The sequence below is a fragment of the Hermetia illucens genome, chromosome 5, assembly GCF_905115235.1.
Source record: "Hermetia illucens chromosome 5, iHerIll2.2.curated.20191125, whole genome shotgun sequence".
NCBI classification, from domain to species: domain Eukaryota; kingdom Metazoa; phylum Arthropoda; class Insecta; order Diptera; family Stratiomyidae; genus Hermetia; species Hermetia illucens.
This window is the reverse complement of record NC_051853.1, coordinates 11,647,058-11,668,952: the sequence shown is the minus strand read 5'-3', so window position 1 is coordinate 11,668,952 and position 21,895 is coordinate 11,647,058. Positions and strand designations below refer to the sequence as shown.

General features: G+C 41.8%; 1 protein-coding gene across 1 annotated transcript; it reads left to right on the top strand.

The window, feature by feature from the left end:
• The first annotated feature begins 1,039 nt into the window (after nucleotides 1-1,039).
• On the top strand, nucleotides 1,040-21,640 carry LOC119656960 (protein obstructor-E). The gene is made up of 5 exons (XM_038063680.1): nucleotides 1,040-1,189; nucleotides 1,322-1,413; nucleotides 18,378-18,581; nucleotides 18,651-18,854; nucleotides 18,981-21,640. The coding sequence occupies exons 2-5, from the start codon at nucleotides 1,371-1,373 to the stop codon at nucleotides 19,226-19,228; spliced, it is 699 nt and encodes a 232-aa protein (XP_037919608.1). The 5' UTR covers nucleotides 1,040-1,189; nucleotides 1,322-1,370; the 3' UTR covers nucleotides 19,229-21,640.
• Nucleotides 21,641-21,895: the final 255 nt, after the last annotated feature.

Below are 21,895 nucleotides of genomic sequence, written 5' to 3'. Positions count from 1 at the left end.
TGGACAGGTCGTTCAGGTCAAAGAGTTGAACGTGGTTTGCATTGAGGATTTAAGGGCATTGGTGGATAGGAAGAGTTGTGTACTGCCGGAGGTACTACAACACTAGTCTTCGACAAGTTAGAAATTGATTAGGATGGTGTTGGTTAGTACGGAATAGGTTCAAATTGGCAGATGAGGGCCTATGTCGGTAGGGCTACCAGGTTTCCAAAAGGAGCACTATATGGTTATCTCTTGAGCTCAACGATCCTAACATCCATGTTTAGATGCCAAAAGATGATCATCATCGTAAATGACTATGATTACGTACGGAGATTCGGGATACCTTGGTGAGGCGGTGCTTGTGGAGTTGAGGGAATTGAGTTGCCGTTGCGTACGGTATCAGCAAAGGATACAGATGGCCGAGTGAAGGAGGGTTGAGGTTAAGGGTTGAGATCACATGGATTTGTGTTGGTTGATTAGGGCTGTTCCGGGATGGAGGGGCCCGTTTTGGGGGTTCCTCCTCGCCATAATTCCGACGAATTGGGGCACTTGCGGTAGTTGACGGGAATGCTTGCTTACCCCGCAGTTCTAGCATCTCTTAGGTTGGTAGTTGGAAATTTTTGTATCTTTCCAGATGATTTGTGTATCTTTCCTTTTAAAAATTCAGTTTGTAGGTTGACCCATGACTTACTAATCTGGAATCCAATAGGCTCTGCATCCATTTGTGTACGCAAAGGTTACGTGTTGGACGTGGAAATTATTAATATTCTAACCTCGTGCTCCTCAAGAGAAAACACCGCGTAGGCGAAATTCAAATCATTAATCATAGAAAAATGCATCTAATTTCATCTGCCTACTTTTTGTCACCGATAGTACACGCCAAAGATCAATTATCGATTTGCAGCGCCAATAACTCCCCCAAAAGAAGTTCAACTGAATGCGGACAGGTTTGCGTATCTTTTCAATATGCAGATCCATTATGTACACCCCGAGTCGTGGCAGTGTCGATTTGCTTTACAAATTATACGTAACAGCGAAAAAAGCGTCAAAGCCATTAAAGATAAAAAAATCCAAGAAGGGAGTCTTCAAAAGTGAGAGTTTGCACACGAAAGATTGTAGTTTAAGAAAATCCATCGGGCAGCTTAGTCGTTAGCTGGGTGTCTGAAAGTGAGACTGAAAACTTGGGCCGTTGAAAGTTAGCTACGAGCCCGTAAGAAAATTTTCTTTTTATTAGAGAGAAAAAAAGATACACACTTACATCACTTTCGCTGCTGCTGAGGAAAGTGACCATCGGAGTCAACAGTTCTTTTAACATCTTTTTTTGTTTTCTTGTTGTTTTTAGTTCTATTTTTGCCAAGTTTAAATCGAATACGGTTAAGAATTTACTCAAAATGAAGAAGTTTGTGCTTTTGGCTGTACTGATTGTTGCTGCAAGTGAGTGGTGATTTCTTATTAAAATTTTATTCAGATATAATATGAACTCAGTGGATAAATGGATAAATATCGCGAAGAAACGTGATTGAATTTTTAGTGAGATATGTTACCTGTTTGGATATGAAACTTGACGGTGAATTGCTGAGAGTGGATTGGACTCTAGAAGTAACCATGCTTAATACCATTCAACCCGGATGTGATAGAACTCGATATTGTATAGTTCCAGGAATTTATAACTTTGTTAGCGTTGAAAAAAGATGTATCTATCTGGTGGGTAGGTGCGACAGGGCAGAAGTACAAAGGAACCTCTCTATAGTGAAGTTTGTTAGGGACAAGGAGGGAAATCACACCAAGGGCATGATATGCCTGCAATGAGTGGCATGAAGAGGAGCTATTCATTGTATCTTTTCGCTCATATATGAAAGATATATATTAGTGATGACTATATGGGTTCTATCTTTGGCATTCCCTTTCCAAAGTTTCCAAGTTTCGGAAAATATATCTCAATTGAACCGTAGATGGTATGTCTAGACAATCAGCCATTGAATCTGAAAAGTTCTTCTGCAAAATCTTTGTTTTCTATCCATTTTATGGTAAATTTTGAGCAACACGTAAGTTAATTAATTGCACTTCCTTCACGGATGATTAGCTTTCATACACTTGCCTACAGGATGGCGTCACGCTAATTAACGAATAGCAACATTAGTACCTCCATAGACAACATGCTGTCAGCTCAAGTTACCAATTTACAACTTCTTTGGCTTATGGTTATGTGTTGAGCAACAGTGGTTGACTATGTGGTTTTACTATTTCAAACTGGCTGCGTATCTGAATCCACGCCTATTACTTAACCGCGGTCATCATGAATTTGTCTCGAAGTTACAGTTGGTTGGGCAACAGCAAAAAGACTTTCTTGTGGACGCAATGACGAAAGTCCAATAGCGACGGGGAATAAATAAATAACACTTGTAACCACTATAAATTTTGGCCTAGATGTTGATTTTAGGTTATTGAGATAATTAGCGGATTTATAGGGTGATTTGGTTTGCTATGTGGCTTTCGGTGTTTCAAAAGATTCGCATAGGTGAAGTGTTACATAGTTGGTTTCATGTTGGGTCAAGGGTTACATAATGCTGGTGAACTGGAGAGTGTAAACTAGTTTCCATATTAATGAGAATTATGTTAGCTGAATGGAAGAGTATCTTTTAAGGAGTAATGAGCGCAACCAGTGTCTGAAATTGGCAAGGAAATCGTTTTCAAAAATGCTGGCCTCTTCTTCCAAGTGAGATGCTTTAGTCCGTACAAGATCTGATAGCTTTGAGTCCTAGGGGTGACGCCCTCATGCAAAAGGATAGAGATAAGATAGATAGATAGATACACAGATAAATCACTTTGAATTCCAACCAGAGAATCTGTTATCGAATTTCTGATAATAACCAGCTTTTTGACTAACCACCACACCAAGTTACCGAGATATGATAGTCACACTGGTCACCATACCGGTCATACCGGATTAAAATATAAACTCTTCTAACCTTTCCTGAAACCTCTAAACATTCTTGTTGAATATTTCCTTCGATTATAATATTACGAATATCAGGAAGTCAAGAATATTTTGATGGTTTAAAATAACCGCATTGAAAGGACATTTTCCAATTTTTTAGGATTGAAAGTTACATTTGCAATCGAGGCTCTACAGCCTATTTTGGTCCTGGCCTTCAGAATGTCTTTCCTCCAATCATCTCGACCTAACAGGTCGCGTCCTCCAATATCGAAATCCCATCAGTCATGTGCTGGTGAATCTGCCCAGCGTTTTCGGAGTTTTTCTACCGGTCTTCGGTCTTCTGCTCTCCCTTCGAATATCCTTTTATGTATCTGAGTGTCATCCATACGTTGGACGTAGCCAGCCCATTGCCGCTTCTGAAATTCGATTAATTTGGGGACTTCTGGATTGTAAAATATTTGATAAAACTCAGGGATGTATCTGATTCACCATTGGTCTTCCGGCCTAAACACGCTAGTACGAAGAATTTCTACCCATTAGCACAACTCCAACCCCTCCTCTTGCCTTGCACTCCCAAGTATTACATCGCGAACCGGAGTTAACTCACCCTAGCCTGGTCTCCTTTCTTCATTAAACGGTGTTGGTGACTGCACTTTCTTAGTCTCTCCCACCTTTAGCAGTTTCCTCTGGATAAATCCGATCATGGAATGTGTCGTATCCCAATCCGCTTGGCATGTTGTCACCAGACTTTCCGGTCCCTGTATCTCTCTTAGAGTTTCCTTCTTCAAGGTGCTAAGGTTCCCTTTAAAAATGGAAGAATACTGAGTTCTCGGGGGACTGCATCGCAGTTTGGACAATCGGGTGAGGTGTCCAGTTTAGACTTATGCAAGTGCCGACGAATTTGTCCATGCCCCGTGGGAAACTGGGTAAGATTATAATTGACCACCATATGCCATCTCCACAGTCTGGGCAGGCCTGCGTGTTCACCGACCTTTTCCTGCGTTCTTGCTTTCTATTTATAGATCTCTCTTCTTATTCGTTTTTTGTCCTCCTTCACCTCCAGCAGTTTTCTCTGGGTAAATCTGATCATAGAGTGTGTCGCATCCCAATCTGTCACCAGACTTTCCGGTCCAAGCATCTCTCTTAGAGTTTCCTTACCTAAGGTTTCAAGGTTCCCTTGAAAAATGGAGGAATATTGGGTTCTCGGGGACTGCATCGCAGTTTGGACAATCGGGTGAGGTGTCCAGTTTAGACTTATGCAAGTACGGGCGAAATTCTCAAAACCCCGTTGGAAACTGGGTAAGAGATTATAATTGACCACCCCATGCCATCTCTCCAGACTTAGAAGAACGGCTCTGCTCTCTTTGGGTTCACCGACCTTTTCCTGAATTTTCTCAACGTTCTTGTTATCTATTTATAGATCTCTCTTCTTATTCGTTTTTTGTCCTCCTCAACCTCTAGCAGTTTGCTCTGGATAAATTCGATCATGAAGTTTGTCGCATCCCAACCCCCTCGACATGTTGTCACCAGACTTTCCGATCCCAGCACCTCTCTTAGAGTTTCCTGCTCGAAGGTTCCAAGGTTCCTCGGAAAAATGAAAGAATACTGGGTTCTCAGGGACTGCATCGCTGTCTGTGTTTAGTTTAAATATGTGCAAGTACCGACGAAATTCCCCATGCCGGCTAGGAAACTAGGTAAGATTATAATTGACCGCCCCATGCCGTCTTTCCAGTCTTCATAGCAGGGCTGGCTTGTGTGTTCACTGACCTTTTCCTGAATATTCCCAACGTTCTTGCCACCTATTTATAGATCTCTCCTCTTATTCATTCTTTGACAGCGGTAAGGGATTGATGAACTTCACATTACATATGTTGGTCACCCGATCCAGAATCTGAGACAGTTTTGAAGGTAGAACACATCTTTCGGGTTGTCCTCCTGTAGAAAGAGCTCAGTTAATGATGTCTTTGCTCAAACCGGGGCTGCATTGAGCAAAATCGGGCTGAACATTCACTAAACTTGAAGTGGATGCTTTCTCGTATACTGCAGGTGTTGCTGATTACTGAGCTCCGCTGGTGCTTGTTGGTGAAGACCATTTACGTTTTATTTTCTTGTCAAGAGGCTTAACAGAACTGATCGCCAGTACTGCACCAGAATACCTTGGTGTAACCCACAACTGTGGCCTCCTCCAGAGAACCATGTACATATGCATTGTACATGATATTCTACCGGATTTGGTCTTGCACGGAGCCCTGTTGGATACCAGCGGTGGCAACTTACTCTTGGGATCCGTCATCGGTATCATACTCTTCTTCATACTTCGACAATAGTAGCGAAATAGGTGAGCATACCATGCTTCGCCATGGATTTCCGTATTAGGATCTGATTTGCCGAATTGAATGTACCTATTTCTGATGTTCAGGGTCACAACCATGAATATTTGTTTGAATTATCCTTTCCGTGATTTGCATCTTCGGTCAATTCAGTAGAAAATATGATAGCATTAACAGCTGATCTGAAAACATATGGGTCTGTAGAAGGATGAGTTGCCCGGAGGATTACAATTAGCTTCTGCCGCTTTCTGGATACAAATAGCTTAGCGAACATGTCTGGGCTGGATGTCGAGGCGAACTTAAGGGCGTTATTCGGTATGCCATTTGGGTCCAGAAATTTATTGCTGTCTAGTATATTGCAGATCTCCAGCAGTTCGTCTTTGTCTGTCCATCACATTTCGAGGTCGATGGAAATTGCTTAGGAAATAATCCCTGAATGAAAAAAACAAAAATGTTTCGTCCAGGGCAGAGGTAACTCTTCAGGCGTTGCCTCACCTCTGCCCTGGGAGCAGCGTGACCGAAAGTGGCAACTGGTGGAAAAACGCTCCTTTATATGATCGCAAAAATACGACATGGTTGCAAATTATATTGAACTAAATAGCCAGTTATTTTAGTCTAAGCTAGACTAAAGCTGGGTAGTTGTTTAGGATATGCGAGATCCTAAGTCCACATCGACATGATGGTGGACCGGACCAAATGGGGAGCAACTTACTCCCACGGTTTTTGGTCTACGGAACCCTAGTTTGGGGCATAACATCCAAGCATTCAAAAATTAAAAAAAACCAAAAATGACTAAGGTAGAGGTAAAGCAGCGTTTGAAGAGTTGCCCTACCCCAAACTAGTAACCTTGCTGGATAGTATAGCTGAAGGTTTTTGCGAGCTTTCTTACCGGCTTGCTCTTTTTGTTCCTGATCGAACTTACCTACCACTTTCTGAGCTCTTCGTCTGGCTTGGTGGCAGTTGCATGTGGAAAGCTGAAACAGTCAGCGCTTTTGTGATTATATGGCGCTTGTTTATTTATTGTTGAAATTGCATTAAGTAGGTTTGCAGTATGCACAGCACGATAGGGTAGGGTTCAAACAATCGAGGACCACATTAGCCAACAATTTGATTTCGTTCTTCACCTTGAAGCGATCGGCCGTTAGTATTACCTTGATTTTCCTGAGGAACTCATTCATAGCTGAGTCAACTGGCATGGTGTAAATCGATCTGCCATCAGGGAGATTTGGACCACCTCCTACTGTTAAGGAGGTAGTGCTCTATCCACTAAGCCAGCCGACTGAAAAGCATATTGATAAGTAATAAATAGAAATGTGAATACCACTATAGACGTAAGTTCAGCAGGAGAATAGCTGTAAGTTTTTACATTGCTCTTACTCACGATTACCCAAATTGCACGAAAGCTGCAAGCTGCTGAAGTACACCTAACGGCCTTCCTCAAATGTATAGTATGAATGGATTGAAAGAGGGTAAGTATATTATCAAAGCAGACCTTGTTCAAACCAGAAAGAACCTAATTCCTCAAAGGTGCTCTAGTTCAAATGCAAACCAACTTCAGTGTATATCGTTTCTAGCTGTCTGTCTGGATCCCATTATCGCGCCCTCCAATTTGAGAATTTTATAAGTGATGTGTTGTCTGCGTTATTACTTTCATCAACATCAAAGGCGCAACAACCGGTATATGGTCTAGACTTGCCTTAATAAGGAACTCCAGAGGTCTACCAGTTTGATATCTCTAAAAGCTGTCTGGCTTCCTGACCTACGCCATTGTTCCACCTCAGGCAGGCTCTGCCTCGTCTTCTTTTTCTATCATAGATATTGCCCTTATAGACTTCCCAGGCGTAATCATCCTCATCCATACGGATTAAGTGACCTCCCCCCAGACGCTCGTGGTATCGGTCATAGATTTCGTCGTTATGTAGGCTACGGAATCGTCCATCCTCATGTAGGGGGCCAACAATTTTTCGGAGGATTCTTCTCTCGAACGCGGTCAAGAGTTCGCAGTTCTTTTTACTAAGAACGCAAGTCTCTGAGGAATACATGAGGACTGGCAAGATCATGGTCTTGTGCAGTAAGAGCTTTGATCCTATGGTGAGACGATTCGAGCGGAACTGCTATCAGTTGTGATTTCCGACAACAACAACAACATACTCCTTTGATTTGTCATTGATGTTGTACTAGAGTCTTCGTTCTTGCAAATAGTTATCGAAATAGCAGCGAAATTGGTGGGGATACCAATCCGATTTCCATATTAGGTTCCAATTGGCTAAACTGAATGCATTTTTCATGTCCAGGGTCATTACTACGTAACATTTGCTGGTACTACACCTTTGGCTAAGCCAGTAACCAACTTGATGCTTTTAATGGTTGATCTGGGTTCATGGAACCCATATTCTCGATCAGAAAGGCCTCCTTGTCTCCAAACAGCCAGGGAAATCTTTTGTAGATTACCTTCTCTAGTATTCTCCCCATAATGTCCAGGAGGCATATGGGTCCATAAAAGGAGGACTAAATCGGAGGATTACCAGTCTTAGGTAGCAAAACTAGCTTAGCGAACATATCCGGTCTATATTTCATGGCTAGCTTGAGGGCTTTATTTTTTAAGGTTTTTGCGGGTTTCCTTATAGGTTTGGTCTTTTGGTCCTGACCGATCCACTCATCTTGCTCGGTGGCATCTAGAACAATCTGTCAGTGCTTGTCAACTTAGTGTTTAAATTGCGTTTGGTAAGTTTGCAGTGTGCCACAAGACGGGAGCGTTATGGGTTCGAGCGGGCGGTATTCCATCTCCATCAATTAGATTTGGTTTTTCGTCTTGAATTGGCCTCTCTCTTCTTTTGCAATTGGGTATCTAACCCAAAAAGAGGAGTTCGTGGACCACAAGATAGGAAGTAAGTTGCTTCCCAAGTGGTCCGATCCGTCATCAAGTGGATGCAGACTCAGGACTCCCAGCGTCCTCAACAAAAAAGTTCGCCCTGTATTGTTACCCTGAGCTAAGTTGACTGGCATCCGACATGATATCACAAATATAAATCGCTCTGTCTTCAGTGAGAAAACCTAATTTCCTACCAGATCAAACTGCTGGGTAACCATCTGTTGGTTATGTGCAAGTGGGGGTAGGTATTCCCTAAACGAGTGGAATCGGTCATAACCTTTTAACCAGTGCTAACCCTTTGTAGAAGTCCTCACATCTACGACTAGAAATCAAAGTTATCAAAGCGTGTCGTGGTACTATTGTGCGGAGCTTAGTATTGACTTGACAGACGAGGTTGCTGCCTCATCTGCCCCTTCGCTGCCTTTGAGTACCATCTTTGTCTCTCAGTTAGAAATCTTGTTTAATGCGCCAGAGGGTGGTTTACATTTCTCCTTCCTTCTCTCGAATCCCTGTACTGACTCACCAGCTTAGTGGATGCCACCGCTTATTCTAAGGCTGTAATGCCTGCGTGGAAGTTAGTCGAAACAGGAATGTATGTCTTCAAATAAAATCATACATAGATTGCAGGCAAATCATCCTTTTGCTAATTTTTAAGAATGACATATTCTGAAAGATTCCGTTGAAAACTTTTTTTAGATACTCAGCTGAAAAATACGCTGCCACTTCGTAGTAACTCTATATCTGCTATGAAGGTTGGGTGGAAGGAGGTGCTGGAGTATTTTGAGTCTTCTGTTGACCATAGCTCTAATAGTGCCTACATCTTCTGTCTTTCCGGATTCTGTTGAGCTTGGCCGTTTTGTATTCAGCGCTTAACATTGTCCAACACCCAAAGGGATCATAAGTAAGGATTGGAAAAATTGCGGCTATGAACATCCATCCACCATTTTTGGACAGAGCCCTCATTTTGTCATTTGCATACAGCGAATAACATCGCCCTAGGTTCAGTTGATGGCGGGGGATCCCCATATATACAAGAGGGGAGGGGGGTGCATATAGCCATGTGGGATATCAACTGAAAGGTCGTCATTAGTTCTTTTCAAACTAGATATTAGTTTTGACATTCGCTCCAAAGAGGGGGAATGGGGGGGACTGAAAAAGGTCAATCACCATCTGCCCCGTTCTTAGAAACTACCCAGCCGCCATTAGGGTGACACGATTTAGTGCCTTCCTTATATGAGGGGCATGGGAGAGACAGGAATTCTTTTACAGTAGGGATAGGATCGTCGTGGATTTTAAGCGCCCATCTATAAAGCCAAGAATTATTTTACAGAGGTGCGGATGGAAATTCAGCATCTCAGAAAGCTTATACACAAATCTATATTGTCATATGCAGTCGAAGGTTTTCCTTAGGTCAAGGAGACAGGCTATGGTGTGTGTCCTCCGATTGATATCTAGAAGGATGTCAGTCTCGAAGGCAAGAAGTGCGTGCTCAATCAGGTGTTTAGTTTGGTTGGCGAATTGCAACGCGGGAAGGGTGTTGTTGGAATCACAGTGCTCGTTGATGAGGGATTTAATGGTCCGTTCGAAAATTTCGGTGGAGGAAAATAAGATTGGAGGATTAAGCGGTTAAGGTTTTTTTTTGGGATGGGAACGATGTGAGCACTTTTCCACTCGTTGGAGAAGTGCGCCTTGAGGAGGCTAATGATTGAGGTAAGTGTGGTGGAATTGTTGGGAGCGCATTTTTTTAAAACTATGGTGAAGGGAGGGATTTTGTCAAGACTCACTGGTTTTATATTTTCGGAGGCTGCAATGGAGGCTCCACAGTACTAGGGCTGACAAAGTGGATGAGAGGAACATCAACATGTTCATCGGGATGAATAAGAGGTTGGGAGAAAATGTTTTGGCTGGGATTAGGGCAGTGAAAAGTTGACAAGGATAAGAGTCGGTCTATCGATTCGCTCACAAAACTTTCGAAGCGTTGATCGCAACTGTGAAGGATGCAGAGGGACGCTTGAAGGAAGGGATTTAATAGATAAGGAGTAGCTTTCTCTAAACTACAATACTTTGGAAGTGACTTGTTAGGATGTTCACCTTCTCGGGAGTGGAAATATTTTGCGGAAGGTAGTGGCGTGTTGGGTCGATTTGTCTAGATGAGAGTTTTTCTGAGTTTCCTCGAGGTACCAGGGTTCAGTTCCACGTTGGAGAGGCGTTTGTGGAGGTGATTGGTATAAAGAGTTAAGATTCTATCGCAGATTGACCTGTAAAGGGACTAGATTTTATCACGGAGAGTGATTCAATGCATTGACGAACTGTCCAATCTATGGTATCTTTCGGTTCAAGTTGGGATTTGAGGGTTCGGCTGATGAGTTTCCGGTTCGTCTTCTGGAAGTCGAGGGCTAAGGTTAGAGAGAGCTGGATGGCTTTGTCGGCGAGTGCGATATCTAAGACCACGGCATCGTGGTCACTTATACCGGGGACTGTTTCTAGGAAAGGATAAGTATTGGGATTGGGTTTGAGGGTGCGATTGTTGCTGATTAGGAAGTAGTCAAGGTAGGAATGGTAATATCCTTTACTAAAAGTGGAAAGTGGCGGGCTGAATTGTGCTCATTCGCCCGAAACACCTCTTTTAATTTGACTTTTCATATTTTGTGCAAAGTCCTGGGAGTTTAACGTGAGTACCTACCGGATATGCATAATTCGACGGCCCTCTTCGGACACGGGTTGATTTGGAGACCGCAATCAGAGTCCCACAAGGGGCGAACCAAAAATAACCTGGCCGAGACCATATCCCTCAAAAATTCTTCTGGGGCTTATGCTCTCAGAGGGCCATCCCGTCTATTTTGTGGGGGAGGATCTACTTGGGCTTGCATAAATGGGCATCTTTCTTTTTATAATTCTAAACGATTGATTGTTTGACATGTGACATTCGGTTTCATTCACTTTCAACTTCAAATCCAAAAACAAAATTCTCATCTCGAAAGAAGCTCCGGATTTCCCACACATTGGACCAGTAGCAAAGATTTAATGATCCCTTCTTTTTATTCGTTTGGCTGAAAAAATGTAGTATTTAAATCAAGATTCCTTCTATGTAAATCACTGTAAAAAGTTGCCATTGGTTTCAATACCAAAAGGTCGTCTAGCTCTAACCAGCATGGTCTCAAATTTGTCTAGTTGAAAGCGGGACATATTGGCGGAGCCCATAAACCTGAGCTCCAATAGCTGGCATTTAGCAAAATGGCAAACGAATATTGGCATTTGCCATTTCCTTTATACTCGAATATGAGTTTTAATCTGCAATTCATCATATCCCCGGGAGCGTGATCATAGTAAAAGATTGATCAATCTTTCGTTTAACTAAAAGTTGCATTTATTGCTTCAAGACGTGATACAATCGCTAATGATGAACAGAAAATAAAAGAAACTTCGTAACAGTCCCCGACAGCGAAAATTGCATATTATCTTGTTTAGAAAGTTACCATTCAGCCTCGCACTAGCATTTCGCACGTCTTGAAACAAAAGTTAAACATGACCATCTTCTTCGTCCATCTCACCGCGATGGTGTTAAGCAGCAGATGGATTTTCAAAGAAGATATCCAGTTTGATATATAACACCTTCATACGATGTTGCCCAATAAACGTTGCGTTACCCTGGTTGGTATGGCGCTGCGACTTTATGCCTGCATAACTCTCAAGAACGGTAGCTTTTAATATGCACAGATAAATGCCATCTGCCAACTAAGATTGCATTTAAATCACTCATCGGATTTCATTGAGCTCAAGGTGATGTTGTGAGCCAACGGTGCATTCCGCGTTTTCAATAAACGCGATTTAAATGGGGTTTAGTCTGTGACCTATCAGGTTTCATTTGTGACTGCACTTTGAGCAAAATGTTGACTGACTTCTACGAAAATTATCTTTTTCTTTTGTATCTTGATTGTGTTTTTGGTTGCTGAAGCATCCTTGGCTCCAGTCATGTCTCGGGAAAGTGATTGGAGTTTTAATTGTAGAGTTGCTTACGGTTCAGACAATCCAACGTGGTTAGGTAGAACTTGATCGGCATGCCAAGGTGCTTCATGGCAGTTGCAGAATACAAATGTGGTCTCGGTTTTTAAAAGTTCAGTGTGTGAATGCTAATGTGCAGTGTTTTGTGCTAATCTAGGTTTTAATGAAATTAGATCAATTTCTTCGGAAATTGGTATCAATCCAATACGTCAGTTATTGTCAGTTCATTTTTCAATACCCAGTTCAATTTGAAAGGTACCTACTCTACTAGCATCGCAAGAAACACCAATGTAGGTGCCACAATTCAAAAATAGTTGACAAGAAGAACTCTTCAGATGCTGCTTCACCTTTGTCGGCAGTTACGGTAGTTTGACCCAAGTATTTCGCGGATCATACTATGCACGGAATTTTACCTCGTACTCATTTGCCCGAAATACCGCTTTCAATTCGACTTTTTCTATTTTGTGGAAGGTCCTGGGAGTTTAACGTGAGTACCTGCCATATAAGCATGATCCCATGGACCTCTTCGGACACCGATTGATTTGGAGACCTCAATCTAAGACTAGCACCATAAGTTGGTTTACACTGAGTGCAGGTTCGGCATTCCTACTGTAGGTCCCACAATTCAAGAATAGTTGACAAGAAGAACTCTTCAGATGCTGCCTCACCTATGTCGGTTTTACACCTCAAGTGTGACCTTTATTCATTAAAAAATTGACAGAACAGCGAAAAGATAAAATTGATAACTTTGGCAACCAATATATTGACTGCACCAGGATGGAAAATTCCCTGAGTTACCTCTAAGATCTGGGTGACAGCTCCGATAGCATCTAATTGATTTTGAACTGAACCATTTGGGAAGAAGTACCGTCCTCATTTTTGGTGCGGGGATCCCTGATTTTTAGAAAGGGATTTGTGTTGATCAAAGGGTTGCTCAACGCTGCCTCACTATCCTCACATGCTGAATTTTTCTGGCGAAAGCTTCCACTACCCTCCTTATTTCCGACACTGTTGATCGGAGGAACATGCCATTCGCTTGGATAGTACAGCCGTCATTAGCATGCACTATTCCCACGTCCTTGAAAGCCACCTCGTGCCTCTGCCCGTTGCAGCTAATGGAACATATAGTAGAGCTGTTGGTGACATACAACGGCCGTTCGCCGTTATTAATTCCTTGCAGATCGTTCCGTTCTTCATGACGTCCTTCAAGTACCAATTTGGTTTGTTCGGGCGTTCGTCGATCACAGCACACAGTTTGGCATGTCGTCCATATCTTTTGTTACGTTCGGAGCGCATGAGAAGATTTGGTCCTGTTGAAGACGTGAAGCCAGCGAGGACTGGTCAAGTTCGAAGTAGTTTCCTTGATTGAAGTCGACTGCGAATTCGCTGACGTCGAATTGAGGCCTGCCTTTTAGATTGCCTGCATCTGTTTTGGCAAACCAGCTGTTTATTTTGTTTATTGAGTCTATGACCATGTTCAATTTATTGGAGAATACTCTCAATCGATGAGAGATTGCGGTTTTGTAAGCACCAATCCGCGTATTTCTCAGAAAGTTGTGCTGGGTCATCGTCTGCAACATGTTAAGTTGTTCTTGGCGGAGGTCCCTGATATTGCTGTAAACCTCCTCGGTAACCCCAAAAACTGCGGTTAGTACCTTGCCTCGTAGACCTCTTCTTCTCCTTTTGGATTTTGGGAACTGGAGTAACTCATCGATCTTGCGGGTGGAATCCTTACATTTGAACTATAGATGCTTCAACAGCACGTCACAATGGATCGTGGATTCTACTTCCGGGACCTTCCAGCATATTGCGTTCGTCTGACTCAGGACGTCATTCATATTCTGACGATCCCTTATCACTTCTCGAATCGGAAAATTCACCTCGATTCGTAACTCTCCTCGAATGACCTGAGATCGTCCTAATTTCTCGACGTGGTATCCAACGTCCGGCTTCCATATCTCATATTCCGGTCGAAATGTTTTTTTGGGAACAGCGTCCTGAAAGATAGAAATAATATTGTTATATTGAATTATAACCGTACCCAAGTACATGATGCGGTCGCACCTCGGTACGCTCTGCTACTTCGGGGCATACATCGTTGCCGCAGTTTTTTGGCCTCACGGGGTTCGGGGTCGGCGGTGGCAATAGGTATCCTCTTTTAATAGCTACTTGCTTTGCAGTTGAGGTCCTGTCATTACACTTACATATATAGACAGGATTCCCTACCTTGGGCTCGTGAGGTAAGACGAGCGGCAGCGGGCGTAGATTCACGATGCCAATCTGGTTCTCCAGTGATCCATGGTAACGAACTCTGACGGCTCGTATGTTTCCATCGCTCCCAGGGTGAATGGCGTTAATGCAAACCAAAGGCCATTTCGCGGTGAGCATTTTTCTTTCCTTAATAAGAACCAGCTGATCGAACTTTAAGTTGGGAGTCCTTGGGTCTTATTTGCTTCGGGTTTGCAAGTGGTGCAAGTACTCCCAAGTCCATCTCCTCCAGAACACCTGATATAACGCTTTGATCTGCTGTTATCGTTCTCGCTGGCTCCTGTCGACTTCTACTATGGCCTTCAATGGACGCTGTACCAAAAATGACCAGCTGTTAAAGCCTGGGAAGGATGGCGGAGTTTTTCTTGAGAATAGGCTACAGGGTTTTCAACCCAGCCATGATTTTGGACAGGATGGAATTTACTTGTGGGATGGGAGATAGAGAAGTACTTCGAGGTGCTTAGTGGATTGGACGGAAGGAATGGGGGATGACCCGATTTTGATCTCTAGATTGTGGGTATCGGCTAGCATCTTGCACGTAAAAGTGACTGTACCACGAAAGACGATGGGTTCGCGTTTATTAGGATTATGGAGGAGTTTCCAAGAATGAAGGAGCTTCTTAAGGGTTAGAATCGAGGTGTTGATTCGAATTTGGGCAGCTTGTATGCTTCGAAAGGAGGTATAGAGAATTAGGTCGTCAGCGTATTGGATGGCTTTGATAGCTTTAGGGGAATTGGTAGGGTAGTGAATTGAAATGTCAACGGTGTATAGAGAAAATAGAGTTGGTGACAGCACTGTATGAGTCGGCTAGGGTTTGATTGATGCGGACAAGGGATTGTCCATCGAATAGGTGGATCAAAATTATTCTGCACAGCTGTTGATGAAATTCGAAGGTGTGATAAAGTTCGAAGATGAGAACTTCGTGCCAGACTGTATCGAAGGCTTTCTAGTGGTATAGGTGATTGTAGGGATATTATTGTTTAGTTGGGAGAGGCCAACTGGAATACGGGAATTATGGCGTGGTCGGAGATGTACTGGAGGTGGAGATGGCTGTTGCTTTTTTAGGATGGGGAGGATATGGAATTGCTTAAATGAGGCTTGTTTGCCTAGGAAGGTAGACGTCACTGCTAAGAAGTTCATTGAACTTCACCTAATCTATTTTCTTTGGATTCTAATTATGCAAGATAATCTGTTGCCAAGCAATACTCAAAGTGGATTTCAAGTTAGAGAATGATGCTCGGATGTCCTTGGAGAATTGACTGTCGGACATCTGATGTGCTGATCTGATCATCTCGGCCGCTAGAACTACTCTAGGGCAGGTGCTCCATGGCGCTCATGAACTTTCTTCTCTAGCGATGGAGATTGATGCTTGGATGTCCTTCGTAAAGTGACTATCGAACATCTGATGTGCTTTGACCTACTCTCTTCGGCCTTTAGAACTTATCACTAGGATTGGCAGCTGGAACTGGAATGGAGAAGCCAACCTTAAAACTCTGGGCTCGAAAACTTTAGCCAAGACTTAAGCCTTTTCTTCCATGGATACTTTCGTGCAATGATAAATCGTGCCTCCAACATTCTACTATCCTTACAGGGGACGGAAGCTTATATGGATGGTCTGCTTTCCTTCTAAGATCTCACTGTCTTTAGAGGAGTGTCCTTCAGCAGTGACCTGAAAGAAGGTTTTGGTTTGCGTACATGTTTTTCCCCTTTGACGCGGAATTTGCTTTTTAAAAGTCCCTCTAGCACATCAATAATTTAGCAATACCCATGTTCATGTTCCATCTTGAAGGTTTACTTCGTCTAGTACGCACCCTTCTTCATATGTCCATGTCAAACCAATTAGGTTCGGATCAGGTTTCCATTTCCTCCACAAAATTCAATGGGTATCCTTAGTGACTGAAATGTCGTTCTGGCGTGCATTCCTTTTCAATTCTTCGAAAGATTTGTCCAAAAATGTCCCAGATGTGCCGCCTGTGGTCAGGTTTCCAGTTTTTCCTTTCAGGGGAGTTGCTACTCTCATGTGCAGGCTTTCACTCAAAGTGACGAACATGCCTTCCACAGGTCTTTCAGTAGAGGAACATAAATTTGGTGAGACTTCAGCAATCTTCAACTTCAACTTCAAAGTCAGAATTGAAAGTCTGTGACTTCTCTCTCCTCATGCTTTTGACAACCTTGGTGTAGTAGCGAACTACTATGGACTACCCTGCATGTCAAGGTACTATCCATTCGAGGGTTCGTCGTTTTTAATTTTCATCACTTCAACATCGATACCTTTAATTGAAAGTGCAATTTATGAGTGTTGCTTTCTTTCATGAGTCCCAGAGCGGACTTAGATGCTTCCTGGCATAGTCAACCTCTTGGTTTAGAGGACTTAGAAAGAAGCAAAATTTTCCTTCATGACCAGTGCCCGAAATTTGGCTTTAGTAAGTCTCTAATTCGGTGATTTCAAGAATATTTCAACAAATGGGACGTAGTAGTTGGTAGCTATATTGAGTTCCTTTAATACCGTCGCATTTTTTAATACTCGCATTTATAGTCCAACTTCAACTATCTGGACGGGTGTGTCTTTAGACTCCTTCAATTGGGAGATTGGGCTACCCACTTACCAGCTCTACTCATTTGCCCATGATCATCTCGGAGAGATTCTCTTTGTTTATTTACAATCTGGGAAAGGACTCTGACCATCATAGCATGAAGGATTCTAGCTACGTTCACAAAAACCTGCGTTCGTACGTTAAGTTCTACATGGTTCAGATATTATCATCTTAGATTGTATCTGAATAACATAAAAATTCTCTTGTCGGTGATGACCATGGTGAGATGTGGTTCGGTTGTTATATAGGTTCCAATCGGGCAGTGGGGGAGTCAGTATTGTCCCTCGGTCAGAAAAGTCCTCTTGTTCATGCGTGTTACGGGAAACCCACACTCATGCTTGACCGCGATGAATGGGAGGATGCCTCATTTAGGTGTCACATTCATTACATTCACCAAAACATTTTTTGGGCCAGGGGATTGACTGGAGAGAAAAATGCACCTTCCACGATAGCCTGGAGAATCCTGAAAAAAAAAATGTTTTTTATTCTCATTTCTATTGAACACATAGATGCTGTTCTTTGGTCTTGACGGGGTAGCTTTTGCCTTCATTTTGGACTCCTGAATACCTTTAATTCAGATCATTACCAGTTATGTACACTTCTTTTTCTTTAGCCTTTGTCCCGTTTAGAAGCGGAGTCGGCCCATTGTGGTCGGTTGTGCCATTTTGTTCTGTCAAACGCCTGATATGACTGCAATCGCGAGGTTTCCAAATCACCATCTAGCGTGCTAAGCTACTGTTGTTCTGACAAGCCCGTTAGTCGTTTCTCATCAATTTCGATGTTCAGTCCAATTTTGACAGGAGAATTCTCATTAATGAGAATTACGTGACCATACCATCGGAGACGCCAATTATTTCTCGATCGATCGCGGATATCCAATGTAACATCAGCGTCTCCATTACCGTGAGACCTAGTTCATTGTCTTGTCGGGTAACACTCAGAACCATAGTGGGCAACTGCGCGGACTACACTCCAGTAAATTTTCGACTTGGGACGTTCGCTGATACGTCGATCACAAAGAAAGAACTTGTGGAGCACCACTTAATCCAGGTTCCGCTAATGGGTGAAGCAATTTTATAACATAGTTCTCCATTGATAGTCCTTTTTTCATGGGATCTGTCGACAATAATTTTATTTCATTCAAAGTCAATTTGGGGCCATGTTGCATGAGACGATCATTCCATTTTTTGACAATTTACTCGAGATCAGCTTTGCTATGAGACGCTAGGAAAACATCGTCTGTATAAAGCAATGTACAGGGAGCTGGACGTTGGATGTCCTGTGTGACACTACTTATCCTAATATCCCGTGTTTAATATTTTATCCAAAGTTATATCCACTTCTTTACTATTCAAATGCTGCTTTTCTTAACGATTTTCTCATTCTTTTTACAGATGCTCAAAAATCATCATTCAAATGTCCTGAGAAAGATGGTCAATATGAAGATCCAATTCAATGCGATAAATTCTACGAATGCGTAGATGGGGTAGCTACAGAGAAACTATGCCCAGACGGTCTAGTTTTCGACCCTCTCAACCGGAAGATTAACAAATGTGATCAGCCCTTCAACGTTGATTGCGGAGACCGTATTGAACTTCGTGAGTTTGAAGATCCTTCTCTCTTCTTGGGAACGTTAGTAAAAATTGAAAAAATTCTATGAATTTCAGAACCACCAAAAAGTAATACATTCTGTCCACGGCGGAATGGTTTCTTCGCTGATCCTGATCCTACAATTTGCAACATTTTCTACAATTGCATTGAGGGTGAAGCCACCAAAACCAAATGTACTGTAGGACTTCATTTCGACGAATACAGTGGTACCTGCGTATGGCCCGATTCTGCTGGACGTAAAGGATGTGTTTCCGATGACCGTAAGTTTCTTTAGTTATTTTTGGAATGAAGCTTCAATAATGATGGCCTATTTCGCAAACAAAAGTCAAGCCTCCGGGCCCAAATTTTGACCCCACTTAACCGATCTCTCTTCTTCTTCTTTCCAGACAAACTCAAAGACGGTTTCTCATGTCCAACTGAACCAAAACTAGATGCATCTGGTCAAGTTGTCGCCCATCCAAAATACCCACATCCAAGCGATTGTCAGAAATTCTACGTTTGCTTGAGTGGCAAGGATCCACGTGATTTAGGATGTCAAGTTGGTGAAGTTTACAACGAAGAGACTGAACGTTGTGACGCTCCTGAAAATGTGCCTGGATGTGAAGATTGGTACAAGGAAGATAAGAAGAATTAAGTTACTTCCTAGGGAAAGATATCAAACAACTTAGTCGTACAAATTAAGGAAAACTTCTATGAAAAATAGTTACCCCACGTTCCCCGTTTTCTGCCCCTATATATGGAAAATTCTTGTCAACATAATGACTGCGCCTTTAATTTGATAAATGGTGATGTTGAGAGTATGTTTTTATGCTGACGATTATGACTGATAAACTTTACTTTATAATGCTAATTTTTAATAATACGTACTATTTTTGTTGTTAACTATTTTTTTTTATAATTTTCGAGATGTTTAATCATAATTTTGATCAATTGATTCTGAGTTTCGTGAGGCACGAATGAGATGATATTTTTTTATATTGCATATGTACATATGTTTTTTTTTAATTTTAAATGTATAAAACATGTTTATTTCTATAACTATCATCTTTTCTTTCTACTATCACTTTCCCTTCTACTTTTCGCTTTTATAATAACTTCCACTTTCTTTTCTTGCACCGCATACTTTAACAAAATCAACAATTTAATTTTTGGTTTTTGAAATTTCTTTTCTATATTTCACAGTTTGTAGTGTGTCGTGTGTATGACGCTTTTCTTTTCTCGTTGTATTTGTATTTTATCTTTATATCCAAAAGCCATTTGCTTGAAGTTTACTATTGCTGCCATTTAAATTTATAGTTCCGCTTCATCGAAGAGCACAATAATAGAAATAAAACTCAATTATAATTTCAAGAATTATGGCGCCTATTGTCTGCCCGAGTTCTGGTCCAGGTTATGGGTAGTTGTCTTTTTGCTAGTGTTGGACCTGCTCCTTTATGCTTATGACTTGCACTTTGCCGAACTGCACTGAACGTTTATCTTAAATCCTAGTCCACGTTCTTGAAAGATCACGAACTGCATTTTTTCATGATACTTTCCACAACTAATTATTTTCGAAAGAATGCTAAACACCGAACTTCAAAATGACATACGCAAAGTTCTGCGATGTGGAAGGAACAAATCCGTTGCCTGTACGAAGTTTTCTTGCAGACGTTGAAGTTTGAGCTGGTTAGTTTCCTCTTCGTCGTCCTTGGAATATTGATTCCCGTAGAATTTAATTTATAAAAGGCGTAAAACCCCTACCATGCAGGAAAATTCCCGTCCTTGGCTCCTCTATTCAAGGGAAGCGAGCGCGCGGCAGCCAATCCGCAGCGGATCAGTTGACAAGCAGAAAGATGAAAGCAGCACCGCGCGCGTTTGCAAACAAAACGACTGCAGCGGCGGGAATTTTTTAAATTCAGCGCTCGGAGTGCCCGCGTTTTTTTCCGCAAGGAATGAACATTTTTTCAAGATTGAAATCAGTTTCTTAAAAATAGAGGGACCTCAATTTTTCATTTATTCATTCTCTTGGAACTAAAGATATTTTTGACTATTCTGCACCTATCGCCTCTTTCTTTTTTTACCTTCAAATGTATCTGGCCTTAAGGAGTTTCTATTACTGATTAGGCCCAATTTACAACTCAGACAATTTCACTCTTCCTTTACTTTTTGCCTTAAGTGTGGTTGTGGTTTCCATTTTCCGCCACAATTTACTCAACATTCTAAAAGATACCTTTTTTCGTCCTCAGCCTTCTGGATCATGAATATTGAGCAACATCTCGTTAGATTGTTTCTAATAGTTAATACGACTGAATGTCTTCTTTTTTCCGTACTGCTTTCATTTCCTCTCATGCCTATTCCTTCTTTTTCTCATTCCTATTCCTATTTCTCACTGAAATTTTTCCAAACCTCTTAAATTTTCAATCAATTCAAAAATATAATTTTGTTTAAAAAAAAATGTATATATCAAAATGTTTTTTATTCCAAAAGCTCCTTCTATTCTTCTCCTCTTGTCTACTATCACTTTGATTCACTCCTCATTATTCTACAAATAATATCCCCTTTTCTATTTTTAATTATTCTCAATTTGTTGGCCCCAATGGATGGGTCCCATTCTCACCTCCTCGCCATCTTAAAGTCCTTCCCGGTCCAAATTCCTCCCCATTCTCAAATCCTTGCGCGTGTGTGATGAATCCATGTTTTCCGGTCTGTTTGACCACTTGCTCCTTCAACCGTGCTGCAACTTCTTGTACCTGCCCAAATTTCAATATTTCTGGTGGTACTCCTTCTAAATCTTTTAAGATTTTCGCATAACAACGGAAAAGGTACTATCGGTTAAAAGGTTACTACAGCAAGCAGTTCCTTAGTAGTGCGTTGGTCCTACATTTTCTTGTTTTTTTGTGCCTACACTACCCTACTCTGTCAAACTCATTTCACCCTATTTGCGTTGTTTAACCTGAATCTATCACTTTCTTACTTTTAATCTTGTGTGTCCTTGTGATGAAATTGCATGCATTTGATGGATTTACTTAATGTCTCCAGAAATATTTCCAGCATAACTCTTCACTCTCTCTCTCATCCTTGCATTCCTCATTTTCTCTCTGTTTGCTTGGTTTATTTCACTGGACCTCCTTTTCATTGCCTGCTAAAATGCATGCACTGTGATGTCAATGAATCATCAAGAAAATTTGCTAATATTTGCTCTTCTTGCTTTCCCTTCTATTCTGATTCTTGTTTCTCTTCAATTGTTTGCCTTTTAACCAATTTAATTGCTATCGATCTGGTTACTCCTTCTCTTGCACTTCGTGATAATCTGCGGAGTAAG

What these genes read in the sequence shown, in the direction of transcription:
- LOC119656960 (XM_038063680.1), top strand. Translation starts at nt 1,371, where the DNA reads ATGAAGAAGTTTGTGCTTTTGGCTGTACTGATTGTTGCTGCAA. An exon ending in TGTACTGATTGTTGCTGCAA is followed by an intron (nt 1,414 to 18,377) that starts GTGAGTGGTGAT and finishes TTCTTTTTACAG; the next exon opens with ATGCTCAAAAATCATCATTC. An exon ending in AGGATGTGTTTCCGATGACC is followed by an intron (nt 18,855 to 18,980) that starts GTAAGTTTCTTT and finishes TCTTCTTTCCAG; the next exon opens with ACAAACTCAAAGACGGTTTC.